This window comes from Staurois parvus, unplaced genomic scaffold (assembly GCF_062004578.1).
Source record: "Staurois parvus isolate SC_StPar_1 unplaced genomic scaffold, SC_StPar_1.0 ptg000175l, whole genome shotgun sequence".
NCBI lineage: Eukaryota > Metazoa > Chordata > Amphibia > Anura > Ranidae > Staurois > Staurois parvus.
Window position 1 is genome coordinate 8,320,744 of NW_028317971.1, and position 15,107 is coordinate 8,335,850.

At 40.5% G+C, this 15,107-nt stretch overlaps 1 protein-coding gene across 3 annotated transcripts in view; it reads left to right on the plus strand.

The window, feature by feature from the left end:
- The window catches only part of TMEM209 (transmembrane protein 209), a 49,672-nt gene extending 35,142 nt beyond the window's left edge, over window positions 1-14,530 (plus strand). For 2 of the 3 annotated variants that reach the window (XM_089676911.1, XM_089676912.1), the window contains exons 13-15: window positions 4,320-4,417; window positions 6,440-6,513; window positions 11,413-14,530. In XM_089676911.1, the coding sequence (XP_089533037.1) occupies window positions 4,320-4,417; window positions 6,440-6,513; window positions 11,413-11,470 (230 nt within the window). In that variant the 3' untranslated portion in view covers window positions 11,471-14,530. The remainder of the gene's footprint in view (window positions 1-4,319; window positions 4,418-6,439; window positions 6,514-11,412) is intronic. The other variant, XR_016312656.1, reaches the window with a different exon arrangement.
- The last annotated feature ends 577 nt before the right edge of the window (window positions 14,531-15,107 follow it).

A 15,107-nucleotide genomic window follows, 5' to 3' on the forward strand; every position in this document is an offset into this window, starting at 1 on the left:
GTGCACAGCCCACACATCTTCCCCCACTTCATGCTGCTTGCAATGTAGGCAGACACAGAAGAGGGAGTGGAGAGCACTAGTGGGGTACCCCCAAAAGAGGAGATTTGGGTCTGCTCTGTGCATTTGAGGAGCTACCCAGATGCCTGACCAGCAGCTGCCTCAGCATCTCAGCACACAGCTGAGGGTCTGAGCTAACTATTCTCATCCCCAGCCCGTTGCTCCAGTGAGCACTGGAGGGGCTGAGCAGAGATCAGTGACTAAAAGTTACTGCTGTCTGCTCAGAGCCGAAAGAGAACTGAGCAATTTGGTGGTCATGTGATTCATCACTTTGCGGTCCCTAGAGCTGCCAAAAAACAGCAGCAGCTTTGAACCAATCCTGCAACCATATAGGTGTGTATAGATGTTTTTATTTTTTATTTCACACATTTTTCCTAGTTAAAATAGATAATATTGATTTAGAGAGTTTAGTTCTGCATTAGACTTTGGGGTTTTTTTTTTTTTTTTTTTTTGTGGGGATTTTTTTTTCCATTTATTTTCTTTAATCAAGTCTTCTCTACACCGGTGCTGGAGTTTTAACCTCCAGTCTGCAGCCATCTGGTATGGTTATGCTCAGCTCTACTGAACTTGGCAGAGGTAGCCTGAAAGTGACCTTTTGGGCACTGGGTTCTGTGTGGGTGCTTTCCAGATGTAGTTCTGTTTGCCTGTGGAGAGCTTTTCAGGTCCAGAGCTGCTCACATTGCCTCTGCCCTTGCCCTGGCTCTGAAGACTTTAGTGAGTAGATCAGTCAGTCTAAGCATTGGTCCATGGTCATGATTATTCCCAGTTTCTTGTGAGCTTTCTGTGGAAGGGGTGAACTGCCCCACAACCAGGGGCGGACTGACCATTTAGAAACTCTGGCACTGCCCAAGGGCCTGGGGTCAGAAGGGGGCCCCATGAGATGGCCCTGGTACTTTTTTTTTTTTTTTTTTCATAGGCTTTTTTGAGTTTGGGCAAGGACACAGGGGCCCCATGATCCCCTATTGCCCGGATGCCCCATGAGTTGTCAGTCCGCCCCTGCCTACAACTTCTGTGGCCTTTTCCACTGTAGTGTTGAGAGATTCTTCTCCCGCTGTCATTTGGCACCACAATTCATTTCTACTGCCTTGCCTCTTTCCCTAACCTGTATGTTGCTTAAACACTTTTCTGCAGCAACATATCTGATTCTAGACACCGGAAGACAGTCAAATTGTACCAACTCACATTCTGCTGATAGGTTGGGGAATACCTGCAGCATGCCTACTGATGTTACCAATGTCTTCAGCCTGATTACATTGTCCTCCTTTTTAGTCTTTTTGACTTTTAGATTTTTCTTTGGCTCTGTCAGATGTAGCTAGGTAATTTTTGTCCGCTTGGCTGAGGTTTTACTATAGTTCTGTAGGACTTTATCACTCATTTTCTAGTTATTTGCTGACTTTTGATTGCAGAGACATAAGCGTGTCCCTCGTGTTCTCAGCAAATTCTGTATCAGGTTTACCCATTGCGTTAGAAGCTTCTAAATCATGGGCAGCAGAGCCTCTGATTCTGAGTCGCTTAAGTCCCTGTCAGATGACATTACCCTGGATGAGTTGCTCATGTTATTTTTAGATGTTACCCCTGAGGAGTCGTAGTCTACTGCTATTACTCATGCGTTTAAGGAGACTATTTTGACCCTCATTGATGTGGTGCATACCACACTGAAAGCAGAGTCAACTTGTTGCCTGTACCCGAGCTGTTTCCAGCCTTGGGTCTGTTCTGGCACTCTGCATTAATATTTCAGTCTAAGGACATTTTGATCTTGAGTACATTACCAAAAACCTCAAGGTCCCTGAAAGAAAGAGAGAAAAAGAAATAGCAGTATTCCGGAAGTCCCTAATCATGACACTGCAACTCCAAGGAAAAAAGTAACGATATATATGTACACAAATATAAAACCAACTCAACGAACCTCCAGCAATCCACATAAGAATTTATGAAAAGATGCCATTTATTCCATAAATAAACAATTTTGTAGTCATTAACCACTAATGAGCCTATCCAAATGGTGTGCTTTTTGTGTTCTATCAATAGGCTAATAAAGCTTGTGTAAGTAGATCTGTTAGGAAAGTCCAATGCCCTTGGAAAATACAACTGGGTGCATGACGAAGGATATGGGTCGCCATATAGAGTAGCCATGTGTAGTCCACAGGAGGGATATGGATATTATGTAAGATATGCACTTCTCTGCTGAACCTCCCTCATACACTATATATAAATGTAGATAACATTCAATTAAAAACATATATTCATCACATAACATCAAAGTGTTTACAAATATAGAACAGTATCCTGACCACTGGTATTGTACTACTACTTTTGTTTTTAATGTTTAATTCGGGGCTTAAAATTTCGAGTCTAGACCTACTAGCCATCCACAAACCTTACTCTCCACCAGTTGCCCCACCCAACCTTGCCCAGGTCCGCCTGCAACCACGCCTCCTTAAAGCTTATGAAATTACGTTTTACATTAGAATAAAGAGTCCAAAATATAAAACTGTACTGAGTAATGTATATCCCAGCACCCCTGCACTCCATTATAGTGATATGACGTGTACAATATGTATATCCCAGCTCCCCTGTACTCAGTTATAGTGATATGACATGTATACAGTAATCATTACTGTATACATGTCATCACTATAATGGAGTACAGGGGAGCTGGGATATACATCACTATAATGGAGTACAGGGGAGCTGGGATATACATTACTGTATACACGTCATATCACTATAATGGAGTACAGGGCAGGGGGGATATACATTACTGTATACATGTCATATCACTATAATGGAGTACAGGGGAGCTGGGATATACATACTGTATACATGTCATCACTATAATGGAGTACAGGGGAGCTGGGATATACATTACTGTATACATGTCATATCACTATAATGGAGTACAGGGGAGCTGGGATATACATTACTGTATACACGTCATATCACTATAATGGAGTACAGGGGAGCTGGGATATACATTACTGTGTACATGTCATATCACTATAATGGAGTACAGGGGAGCTGGGATATACATTACTGTATACACGTCATATCACTATAATGGAGTACAGGGGAGCTGGGATATACATTACTGTATACATGTCATATCACTATAATGGAGTACAGGGGAGCTGGGATATACATTACTGAGTAATGCATATCCCTGCTCCCCTGTACTCCATTATAACGATACGACATGTATACAGTAGTTACTCGAGTCCCCCTCAGCGGTGGAGAGGGTGTCTCCTCTCGGCGGAGGAGAGCGGACCTCTCCTGTACCTGTCCCCTCAGTGGCGGTGCCGCAGAAACCGGAAGTTGTAAACCGGAGCTCTGCTTCACAATGAGGCCTGGAGCGCAGGTGCAGTCGCTCCCATGCTTCATCTGTGCTCGCCACAGAGGAATTTCTCGTCGCATTGGGCGAGCGGCTTTTTCAAGCCCTGGTTTAATTGATTTTCAAAGGTAAATTTACCAAACCCTGACTCCTGCCACGTGTAAGAAAAATTTTAAAAAAAATGTGATCTTGGCAGAAATAGTGTCCTTATTGCTTCCTGTGAGATCACTTTGAAGAAAAAACAATCTAGTCTGTCTTGAACGAAGGTAGACATGTCAAAACCCAGTCTGGCTAGTAACCATGCAGTGTAGGAGTGAGCATAGCCATCCAGGTAAACAAAGCTTATTTACAAGATTAGGGAGTGAAAATGGCTTGAAAAAAGATCATTGTAGTCACCTCATGAACTACTAGGCTGCAATATAACATTTTTGTTTTTGGGTGCTTCTTAGTGGTAGATAAAGTGTATTAATTGTTCTACATTTACTACTTGGCAGCAATTTCTCTGACATTTGCCGATCTATGGCAGCAGTGTTTTTGCAGTTTTCATACCAAGTAACACAAATTTTCCAGCAAGTTGGAGATCATTACTGGGCTATAAAGGGGTACTTATCAGTGGCCAAAGTTTCTGATCAGGGTAGGATGAGACTGTTTTTGGCTAGCCTAAATTAGTTACTGCCTAACTAACCTTGTGTTTCCTAAGCCATGATGCATTATTATACAATTTTTTTTTTATTTATTTATTTATTTTTTTTAAACAAACTGCTAATGGTGGGTTGTGAGGCTGATCCAGCTCATATATTTTTATTATATATTTATCAATTTTCAGCCACTTTAAACAAAATTTACATTGGTACAAAATGTCTATTACACACATATCTGAAATTTTATTGGCTATTAACAATATTGCACTTTCATGCTATTGTTTCCTCATCAGATACCTCAAATGAAAACGTGTTTTGCATCCATCAAAGTAGCATCAATCCTCCTCATTTTGAGTTGGTCTACCAGAAGCACATTTATAACTTGCCAAAGGTACTTTTTTTTTTTTTTGTTTTCCCTGAATTCCTATAGTAAAGTATTTTGACAATGGTTAAGGAAAAACAATGATTAAATGCAAAGTCTATCCAGTCATCTACCACCTCTAACATTACATGGCCACAGTGGCAGATACCTGTTGACCACTTGTTGCCTCGAACAGTACATTTACTGCGGCAGGGCAGCACGTGCAAGCTCAGTCATGTGTATATATACATGATCGTGCCAGCTTCAGCTTAGGAGCGCTCCTCCTGTGTTTCCATTGTGTCCACCGGACACAGCAGATCACTGTTACAGTCAATGGGTGTCATGTGATCGCTATGATTGGTCATAGCAATCACATATTAATAATGTGAACAACCTCTCATGAATGGCTTTCCATTCATTAACAGCTTGCTTACTGTTCTGATTTGTGATTGTGACTGTACCATGTGATTAGCTGTAGCCAACCACAGATCATACCAGCAAGCAAAGCGGTTCATTAACTTTTATGACAGCTAAAACCATTTCTTATACAATGATCATCAATGGTGACACTGAGCTACTCTAACTGGATGGGGGAAAAAAAAGATAAAATGTTTAAAAAATTTAATAAAATTTTTTTTTTTCTTTCATACGGTCATCAGTCAATATACCTGATCACGGCCACACCAGTCATATGATGACATTGTACTGCATTGATTACCATATGTTTGAAAAAAAATAATTTTCCATTTTTAAAAAATTTACAAATTCAAAAAACTCGCCTTGCCTTACTAAATACCCCAGACTGTCTACTTTCCAGAAAGGGGTCATCGGTCATTTTGGGGGGGTGTTTGTACTCTCCTGTCATTAAAGGCTTCAAAAAATATAGGTAATCAGGATAGATATAGAGATGGATATATGCATGCAGCACTATACATTTTGGTCTAACTTTATGAAGAATTTTTTTTTTTTTCAAAATCAGCTTGGCTTTCCATTTTTTTAACATGCTGCTGTAGGCAAAAGGTTGTATTGCATATTTTGTGTAACCCAAGTCTTGTCAAACACCAGCCAGTATTAGATATAAAACAGTCCAGTATTTTGAAGACACTTTCTTAGTTGAATAGTTATACAAAAGTGCTGTGCTTAGTGTTACCTAGTTAAATAAAGCAACCAATATAAAACGGTGTCAATACTCTACAGTGGATATGAATACCACTGTGAATCACTCACACCAATTACTTTCATGTATAACAAACCATCAGTATTGCAAGGTGGATATCACTGTTGGTACTCAAAGTCCAAATATCCGTGCAGAAAAAAAAAAAAAACGGTGCAGATAAGTGACACAAGTCCTCCACCAAAGCCCCAAAGAAGTGTCTTCACCTGACTGGACCTTCACTATAAAGGTCAAAAATTGTCTGGGAACCAAAATTCATGTCTGGTGGAGCCAGTGGTGCTGCCCACCCCCAGGCACATTCTGGAGTGAGGAGAAGGGAGGCCACATGTGTGAACATCCCTGAGCAGGCTTTCTGACATCTAGCAGCAGCAGCGGTGGGTGCAGCATGTAAGTGAGAGCAGCAGTAGATCTCCATAGTATTCAAGGTGCTTGTCTTTAATCATTCATGTGAGTGCATATGCATTTATTTTCTTTTAATAAAATGAGTTGATTAGTGAGCACTATTAATTTTGTTATTGAGCTTGAGATCCGGAAATTATAGGGGGCGGTAAGAAAAGCCATTTGGGGAGTGATACCCTGACATTGTTTTTTTTTTTTTTTTTGTTTTTTTTTTGTTTTTTTTTTTTTTTTTTTTTCTTCCATGCATCGAATGAATTCATCTGGTTGAGCTGTGGATTTTGGATTCCCATGCGATCCCTGTGTGAACAGGCCTTGAATGTTTTGGGGTCCCCCCCTTTAAGTGTTGCCCAAATTTTATCTAGCTGTAGGTTCTGCTAGGTGACCTGCAAGTCTGCATTTTGTACAGTAGCTTGCTGCAGCTTATGAAATAATAAACTGTGTTTTGTATTGCCTAAAGATATTTTCTTTTGTATTTTAAGGGAAGGAATAATTTATGCCATACGTTACTAATGTTCCTGTATATAATAAAGACCAAAGAATCAGGGATGCTTGGGTAAGTGTAGTCAGTCTATATGGATTTGTACAGCTGTGCAGCTCTAATTGGTTGTTTTTGAAGATGGGCAGACTCCCAGCTGACTATGATAAATTCACATCTGTTGCTGTCCTACAATGCTAATTGTGTCAATGAAAATCCTGCTGTACATTTAAAGAAAACTCAGTAGCCCTCATTCATATGACCAATTGGTGATGGTGCGTCAAGATCTTGTGGAAAACTGCAGCCGGCAGCCGAGGTGCAACCAGGAAGACTTTGTAAAGTCAATGACAAGCTTGCAGCTGTCCACTGGTGTTCAGGAATAATCGCAGAGAAATTACCTGCGGCTTAGGACAGATTATTTCCCCTGGATGCAAACGGCTGGTTTCCAGAGATGATTTATCCCCAAGCGCAGTTAATCACTACCTATACTTTTTTATTTCTGGACACTGGCAGAGAAACTGACCTTGCTTTCTACAGCCTTCCCAACCATCGATGTCTGCACACACATGGGATCCCCACTGCAGTTTTCCACAACATCTCAAAGTACAGTGGCCGATTTGGCTGTGTGAATGAGGCCTTATAGACATTTCAATGGCATCTGTTACTTTTCAATTATACTCTACCTTCGCCTCTGAATTGAAGGACTTCATATGTGTTCTATAACCAAAAGCATAACCTTTTTGTTATACACATAGAATCTAGTTTAGTAACAGCCAACTGGTTATTTAAGACTGCACATTTTCATATTGAATACCATTGCCCAGCTTTTACTACATTTTTCATTGTATATTAAAGGTCAACTATAAAAGCTATAAAAGAAAGAGGGAGGGGAAAAAAGTTCTCGCTGTACAGAGTAAGGCTGCCTTTACACTTGAGCATAGCTTGCATGTTTTGTTGCATTTACACACAGCTTTTTTTTTTTTTTTTTTTTTTTTTTGTTTTCCATCAGTTCTTTCTTTTTTGTTCATTTTTATTTAAATTTTTTTTTGCTAGGGTAAGGGGTTAGGATTAGGGTTTGGGTATTTTATGGACTTACTTTTTTTTTGTTAGGGTGTTAATAATAATACACAAAGAAGAATAATCATTAATAAATGCAATAAATAAAATAAATGTAATAATTATCCCCTAACCCTTAAAAAATTAAATAAAACACCCTAACACAAAATTAATAATTTTATTTATTTTTTGTTCGGTTTGTTTATTTTATTAAGAATAGATTTTTTTTTTTTGTTAAGGTTAGGGATAAATTATCACATAATAATTTTATTTTTTTGGAATCAAAAATGCTCAAATCTGCCAATTTTTAACAACAAAATGAGATCCAGAACTTGTTTTGCGCTTAAGGCAGTTTGACTTCTCGCAACTTGGAGTGGAGATGCGAACCATCTACACTGGGAATATTTGACTTTTTTTTTCTCAAGTGTTTTGGAGCCTCAAGTTACAAAGCGCTCAGGTGTCAATGGGACCTAACTTGCTTTTGATGTGTACCATCATCATTCTTTGCATAGTCCCAGACCTCCTCTCCTTTTGTGCACATTTAGTGTGTGTGTGTGATGTATGTCAGAGGTGAATGGGCAGACTGGTTTGAGACGATAGAAAGGCAACAGTAACCCCATGTCAATATAGACCAAAATCTGAGTCATCCACACAACTGCCACTCACGATATATACTATTTTTTTGGACCATTCTCTGTAATCCCTAAAGATGGTTGTGTGTGAAAATCCCAGTAGATGAGCAGTTTTTTAAATTCTCAGACCAACCCATCTGGCACCAACAACCATGCCATGTTCAAAGTCACTTAAATCCCCTTTTTTCCCCGATCTGATGCTTAGTTTTAACTTCAGCAAGTCATGTGCACCACGTCTACATGCCTAAATGAATTGAGTTGCTGCCATGTGATTGGCTGATTAGCAATTTGTGTTACCAAGCAATTGAACAGGTGTATGGAAAAATATGCTAGATATCTATACTGATTTGGACTGAGTAATGTTAGGAATGTAAGGATGCCCCATCGTTTGATGGCAATGAAAATTATCAACCTACAAAGGACTGAATTCAAAGACACCCTGAAAATCAAAGTGAAAAAATGATGCAGCAGGCTAGTCCATTTTGCTGAAATTACATTGCAGTAACTCAAAATAGTTCTCAGCAGTTTGTATGGCCCCCACGTGCTTGTATGCATGCCTGACAATGTTGGAGAATGCTCCTAATGAGACGACTGATGGTGTCCTAGAGGTGTTCTATTGGATTTAGGTCAGGCGAGTGTGGGGCCATTCAATGGTATGAATTCCTTCATCCTCCAGGAACTGCCTGCATACTCTTGCCACATGAGGCCGGGCATTGTCGTGCACCAGCTTAGTGTCCAACAATGGGTCTAAGGATTTCATCTGATATCTAATGGCAGTCAGTGCCATTGTCTAGCCTGTAGATGTCTGTGCGTCCCTCCATGGATATCCCTCCCCAGACCATCACTGACCCGCCACCAAAGCGGGCATGCTAAATGAGGTTACAGGCAGCATAACCTTCTCCACGACTTCTCCAGACCCTTTCATGTCTGTCACATGTGCTCAGGGTGAACCTGCTCTCATTTGTGAAAAGCACACGGCGCCAGTGGCGGACCTGCCAATTCTGGTGTTCAATGGCAAATGCCAAGCTCTGTGGTGCCGGGCAGTGAGCACAGGGCACACTAGAGGACATCGGGGCCCTCAGGCCATCCTCATGAAGTCTGATTGTTTGGTCAGACATTCACACCAGTGGCCTGCAGGAGATTATTTTATTGGGTTCTGGCAATACTCATCCTGTTCCTCCTTGCACAAAGGAGCAGATACCAGTCCTAATGATGGGTTAAGGACCTTCTATGGCCCTGTCCTGCTCTCCTGGAGTAACAGCCTGTCTTCTGGAATCTCCTTCATGCTGCTGGGTGACACCACAAAGCTTCTGGCAATGACATGTATTGATGTGCCATCCTGGAGGAGTTGGACTACCTGTGCAACCTCTGTAGGGTCCAGGTATCGCCTCATGCTACCAGTAGTGACACCGACACTAGCCAAATGCAAAACTAGTGAAAAACAGTCAGAAAATGAGTAGGGGGAAAAAATGCCAGTGGCCTCTCTCCTGTAAAACCATTCCTGTTTTGGGGGTCGTCTCATTGGTGCCCATCTGGTGCACCTATTGTTAATTACAGCTAATTTTTTGGAGGTGGGTGTTTTTTTGTTTTTTTTTTTGTTTTTTCTGGGTAACAAGTACCCCTTCAGGAATTTTCTCCCACTTCCTTATTTCTCTAAAGTAAAAAATTAATGTTTACTTAGTCTGCAACAACCCCCACCACAGTCCTTGTAGCTGCTATTTTTACTTTTTTGGGTGAAGTTCCTATTTAATCCTGAGCAGTTACCACTGTACCTCTTTTTGACTACAAGATGTCCTCTGTCTTCTGGTTTGATTGTATCCCAGCATTTCTTAAAGTGGAACTACACCGAATCTGAGCACCACAAATTGAAAATTTAATTTATAATTATTCAAAACAAACTCCCTCATCCATCTATGTCCCGTGCTTTATTTTGCAAAGAAATCACTTTGAAAAACACTCCCTAGCATTTATGACTACAGCCATCTTGAGTAAGGGCAGATGATTAATGTATCATTTATTTCCTGGAATTCATCTGCCCTTAGGCCAGGCCTGCATGCAGGAGGATGTGCTTAGCTAAGAAAACCCCACCTGAACTCTTCTTGGATGTATGAAATTTTTGCTGAAACCTGGAAACCAGGAAGTACCTGAAGAGAAGAAAAGATTTAAAACCAGAAAATATGATCTACTTTCCTATCTACTGTATTTACTAATTCTGGTAGCATTAGGATTAAAAATAGTCTGTGTTGATTGAGAGAGTTTAGTTCTGCTTTAACTTAGAAAACTGAGTGACTGCTGAACATCAAGGCCCTGCTACGTAAAGGGGTGTCACCGCTGTGCTTTCATTTTATAGTATACTAGTGAGACTGGTGCATACATCTGAGCAGTGCAACTTTCTGCATCAGTAGGGAGTGCCCAGTTTGGAGAAGAGGCGAAGACTGGCCTGAAGGCTTTAAAAGCAAAAACATTACCTACAGTTAGCAGAACCACAAGGAGGGGGCTGGTTTCGGGAGAAGCATGGGGCCCTGAGTTGAGCTTTAAAAACATTGGGCTCAATTCACTAAAAGTCAAATCCCACATAAGTTATTGCGTTAAAATATGTAATGAGAGGAAACTTGACTTGCCTGTAAATTCCATATCTTGGAGTACAGTACAGGAGGCAGGCCACTCTCCTTGTTAATCTGCATTGCTTGCGACAAAACTGAGAACTCTCAGATCGAGGTAGGATTATAGGGGAGCTGACCATGGGATGTGTCCTCAAAAGCTTGCACAGTGTCCAGTCACCTGAATGAACAAGCCTATAATCCATGATGTATGAATAAGTTGCTTGTGTACTGTACTTGGATATGGAATTTACGGTTAAGTCAAAATTCCTCGTTTAGAACTCGCGAGTTTCAAAAACCCAAAGAAACTGAAGCGCCATTCATTTAAATGTGGAAAAAAGTGCTGGCAGGAGAGTCAGGTCACATGACCTTTACTCCTGTCATGGAGTGTTCTATGCAGCATTGGGCAGAAAACACTCCGAGGAATACTGCTGGTGATTCACCATGGCAGATTTGAAACCTTTAAGTCAGATTGTCAAGTGCAGACTGGACCCCATGTCTGCATCTCAAGCCTATAACAGTCAAAACCTAGATTTAATTGTGTACATAGTGTACATAGTAAAACATTTCTATTTCTTGTGTTCTATAATGTGTGCATTAAAGGTTTTTTGCGTTTTTGTTATATATATATCATGCAGTGGTTTCACTTGTGTTTTACAGTTTTCATTTTTTTTTTTCCCAAACTTTAGGAGAGTCAACCTTGGTTTATCTGGAGTGAATATATTATGGATTTTTGGCAACCACTAATAGTGCTATTTTATTTCTGAAGCATATTTTTAGAATCCTCTATGTTCAGAATCCTCTACAGGATCACAACAGATGCCTTCAAATTTAATTCACTGACAACTTGTAAAGGGTTTTAACAAATGACTGTCGGTATATAGAAATATGGCAGGCTTCCTTGCATCAAGAGTCTGTTGTGATTTGTGTTCGTGAGGCCCAGTAGTCCATAGTGCCAACGCTTTTAATAAATGAAGCTGTGAGCGCTTTGTGAACATACTAGGTGAACTCCATGTTGGATGCCTCGGCAGGTAATTTTTTAAAACTATGTATTCGCAAACTAAGTTTGCAGTTTATTCCAGGAATAGCCTCTTTCTTCTTGTATTGAATATTAGAGCAGATATACTAACAAAACAAACAAAATAACAAAAATGGCAAAATGTATTCATATAATGTAAAACACTTGTACTACATACTTATTTCATGACTTGGAAGGTGTTCTGAAACATCATATATAGCATATGTGTTCCACAAAACACATTTTTTTTTATTCACACTGCAAGATGGTCAAAGTGTTTTGCGTGCTCCCATATGTCATCAGGACCGTAGTGACATGGATAATAGGCATATTCTTTAACCAGTTTCCAACCACAGATAGCCAAATGACGGCTACACTGCGGCCGGCCAGTTCTGGGAGGGCGTCATATGACGTCCTCCCAGAACGCGCTCTCCTGCGTGCCCCCGGCAATCTCTGTGATTGTTGTGTCCTACGGACACAGCTGATCACGTTATGTGGTAAAAGGCAATCACATCGGCCTTTTACCACGTGATCAGCCGTGTCCAATGACACGCTGATCACAGGGAAATGCAATTGCCGGTTCTCGGCTGCAGTTTCCTCACGCTGTCAGATCGTGAGGAAAGTACTGCTGAGAACCGGCAGTTGTTAGAGCAGGGATCCGCACCGATCATCAGGGCACTGATGATCAGTGCCCTGATGATCTGTGCCCAGCAGTGCCACCCAGCAGTGCCACACACCTGTGCCCAGCAGTGCCATCCAGAAGTGCCACCTACCTGTGGCCACCAGTGCCATCTACCTGTGCCCACCAGTGCAGTTGTGCCAGTCAGTGCCCAGCAGTTGTGCCCAACAGTGCTGCCAGTCAATACCTAGCAGTGCCGGCCGTCAGTGCCCAGCAGTGATGCCAGTCAGTGCCACCTATCAGTGCTGTCTCCGTACCCATCATCAGTGCCACCTATCCATGCCACCTCATTAGTGCTGCCTATCAGTACCCATCAGTGCTGCCTCATCAACGCACATCAGTGAAGGAGAAAAATTACCTGTTTGCAAAATTTTATAATAGAAACAAAGAAACTTTTTTTTTTCAAATTTTTTTGCACTTTTATTGTTTATAGCACAAAAAGTAAAACACCCAGCGACAATTAAATACCACCAAAAGAAAGTTCTATTTGTGAGAAAAAATTATAAAAATTTCATATGGGTACAATCTTGCATAACCACGCAATTGTCAAAGTGCGACAGTGCTGAAAGCTGAAAATTGGCCTGGTAAAGAAGGGGGTAGAAGTGCCCGGTAGGCAAGTGGTTAATGTTCTGATAACCTATTGTAAAGCCATTAAACTTCTCTAGAACCAGTTCTCAGATTCCATAAGGGTAGAAACCATCCAAAAATGTCCAATTCGAAAGAGATCTGATTAAATCACTTTCAGGAAAAATGCATATCCTCTGTTTCACTGCTGCCCTGATGAAGCATGAGAGCATGCAAAACCTGTTGGACATCTTGCAGTGTGAATAAAGCATGTGATATATGGAACACGTGATACCATACTTATTTCTTGACTGGGATGGTGTTTTTAAATATGTGAAGTCTTGCATTCTATGAATGAATTTTGCTATTATTGTAACTGTTTTTTGTTACTACATTAAGGTTCTGTAATGTAAAGTTTGTTTTGTAATGTTCAAAGTATTTAAACTATGACAGCACCTTTTGGATATGATATAGCCACTAATGCCCTCTCTTTAATATTTCTATTTAATATTAAAGGTGATTTCTGGAAAATGTAAATTTTAGTCTGAGCTAAGTTTTTTTTTTTTTTTTTTTTTTTTAAAGTATAGGTCAAGCCAAAACTATAAGGATTAGTACCCCTGTCAGGGTTTTGTGGCTATCTGGGGGTCCACTAGAGAGATTTCCCCTCACTTGTTTTCTTGGTAACATCTGTTTTACTAGACAGAAAATGAGAGGAAATCTGCAACAGGGACATACAGCAATAAAATGCTGATATAAGTTCAAACCTTTCCCTACTCTGCTGTTAAATTTTTTTCCTTAATACTTATCTGGTTAAAGTGTTGTCTCCAGGTTAGTAAGGATAAATTTGAAACTCCGGACAGAAGTAACACCTGGTGAGTTCTAATCCTCCACTCTATATAAAATCTCAAAAAAAAAATTTGGTTGAACATATACTTTAATGACCTCTAGACTAGCACTTGAGTTGAATTACTTCATATTATTATACAGGATTTATATAGGGCCAACAGTTTGCTCAGCGCTTTACAACAAAACGGGACACAATACAGAAACAATACAGTTCAATACAAGAGGGATTTGAGGGCCCTGTTCCTTGGAGCGTACAATCTAGGATATTTTCTGTTTATATCTAGTACAGAAATGAGTTTTGTATTGGGTTTTTGTGCTGCAACAATACTATCTGAATGTCCTAGGAAATGTTCTGGTTTTTTTTTGTATAACTGCGATTGAAGAATTACATAGTGGCCACTATGCAAGTAAAAATTTTCAGTATGTTTACCATTAATTATACTTGCATTGTCCATTTATTCCAGAATGTGTTTTGGTTTGTGAATGACTTGATTGTTGTATTATGGTAAATTTTGATTGCATATGTACTTTGAATCTGAAAGGTATGTTTGTGTAACTCAGATTTGTATATATGTATATATTTTGGAAGTGGAATTTTTTTTCTCATTTTTAATAGTGATTTTTATCAGACCTATTTTCTGAGATATGAGTCTTTTTGTGCGAAAAGTGTGTCTGTTTAATAAACTGGACTACTTTCTTATCTTTGTGTGTTGGCCTTTTTTATTAATGTTTGTTCTACTCAATGTGTTACTAAAGGGTTTTTTTTTGGGGGGGGGGGGTTGACAAACATTTAATGCTTGCCTACTCTGTGCAATGGTTTTGATCCTCTTTTTGAGCCCCCTGCTGACGCTTCTGCCCCTTGATCAATGCCCTCAATAGCAAGCCAAATGCTATGGGGGCACTGGTGTTTGCTCACTCCCGAGCCAGCTCTCTTCGTCCATAATACACACAGAGCTGCGGTTCTGCCCCGCCCCACGCTCTCCTCATTGGCTGTGATTGACAGCAGTGGGAGTCAAAGGCTCCTGCTGCTGTGTCGCAGCCAATGGGGGGAGAAAGAGACACGGCACAGCTGAGACTCCCGTGCATATCACTGGATCGAGAGGGGGTTCAGGTGAGTATTGGGGGGCTGTAGGAGGAGCAGTGCACAGGTTTTTTTTTTTTACCTTCATGAATAGATTGTATGACTGTAATAAACCTTCGGTCTCCATAACCGCTTTCTCTCCGCCCTATAGCAGAAATACTGCTACAGGGCAGCAGGGGTGCGCAAAATCTCACAC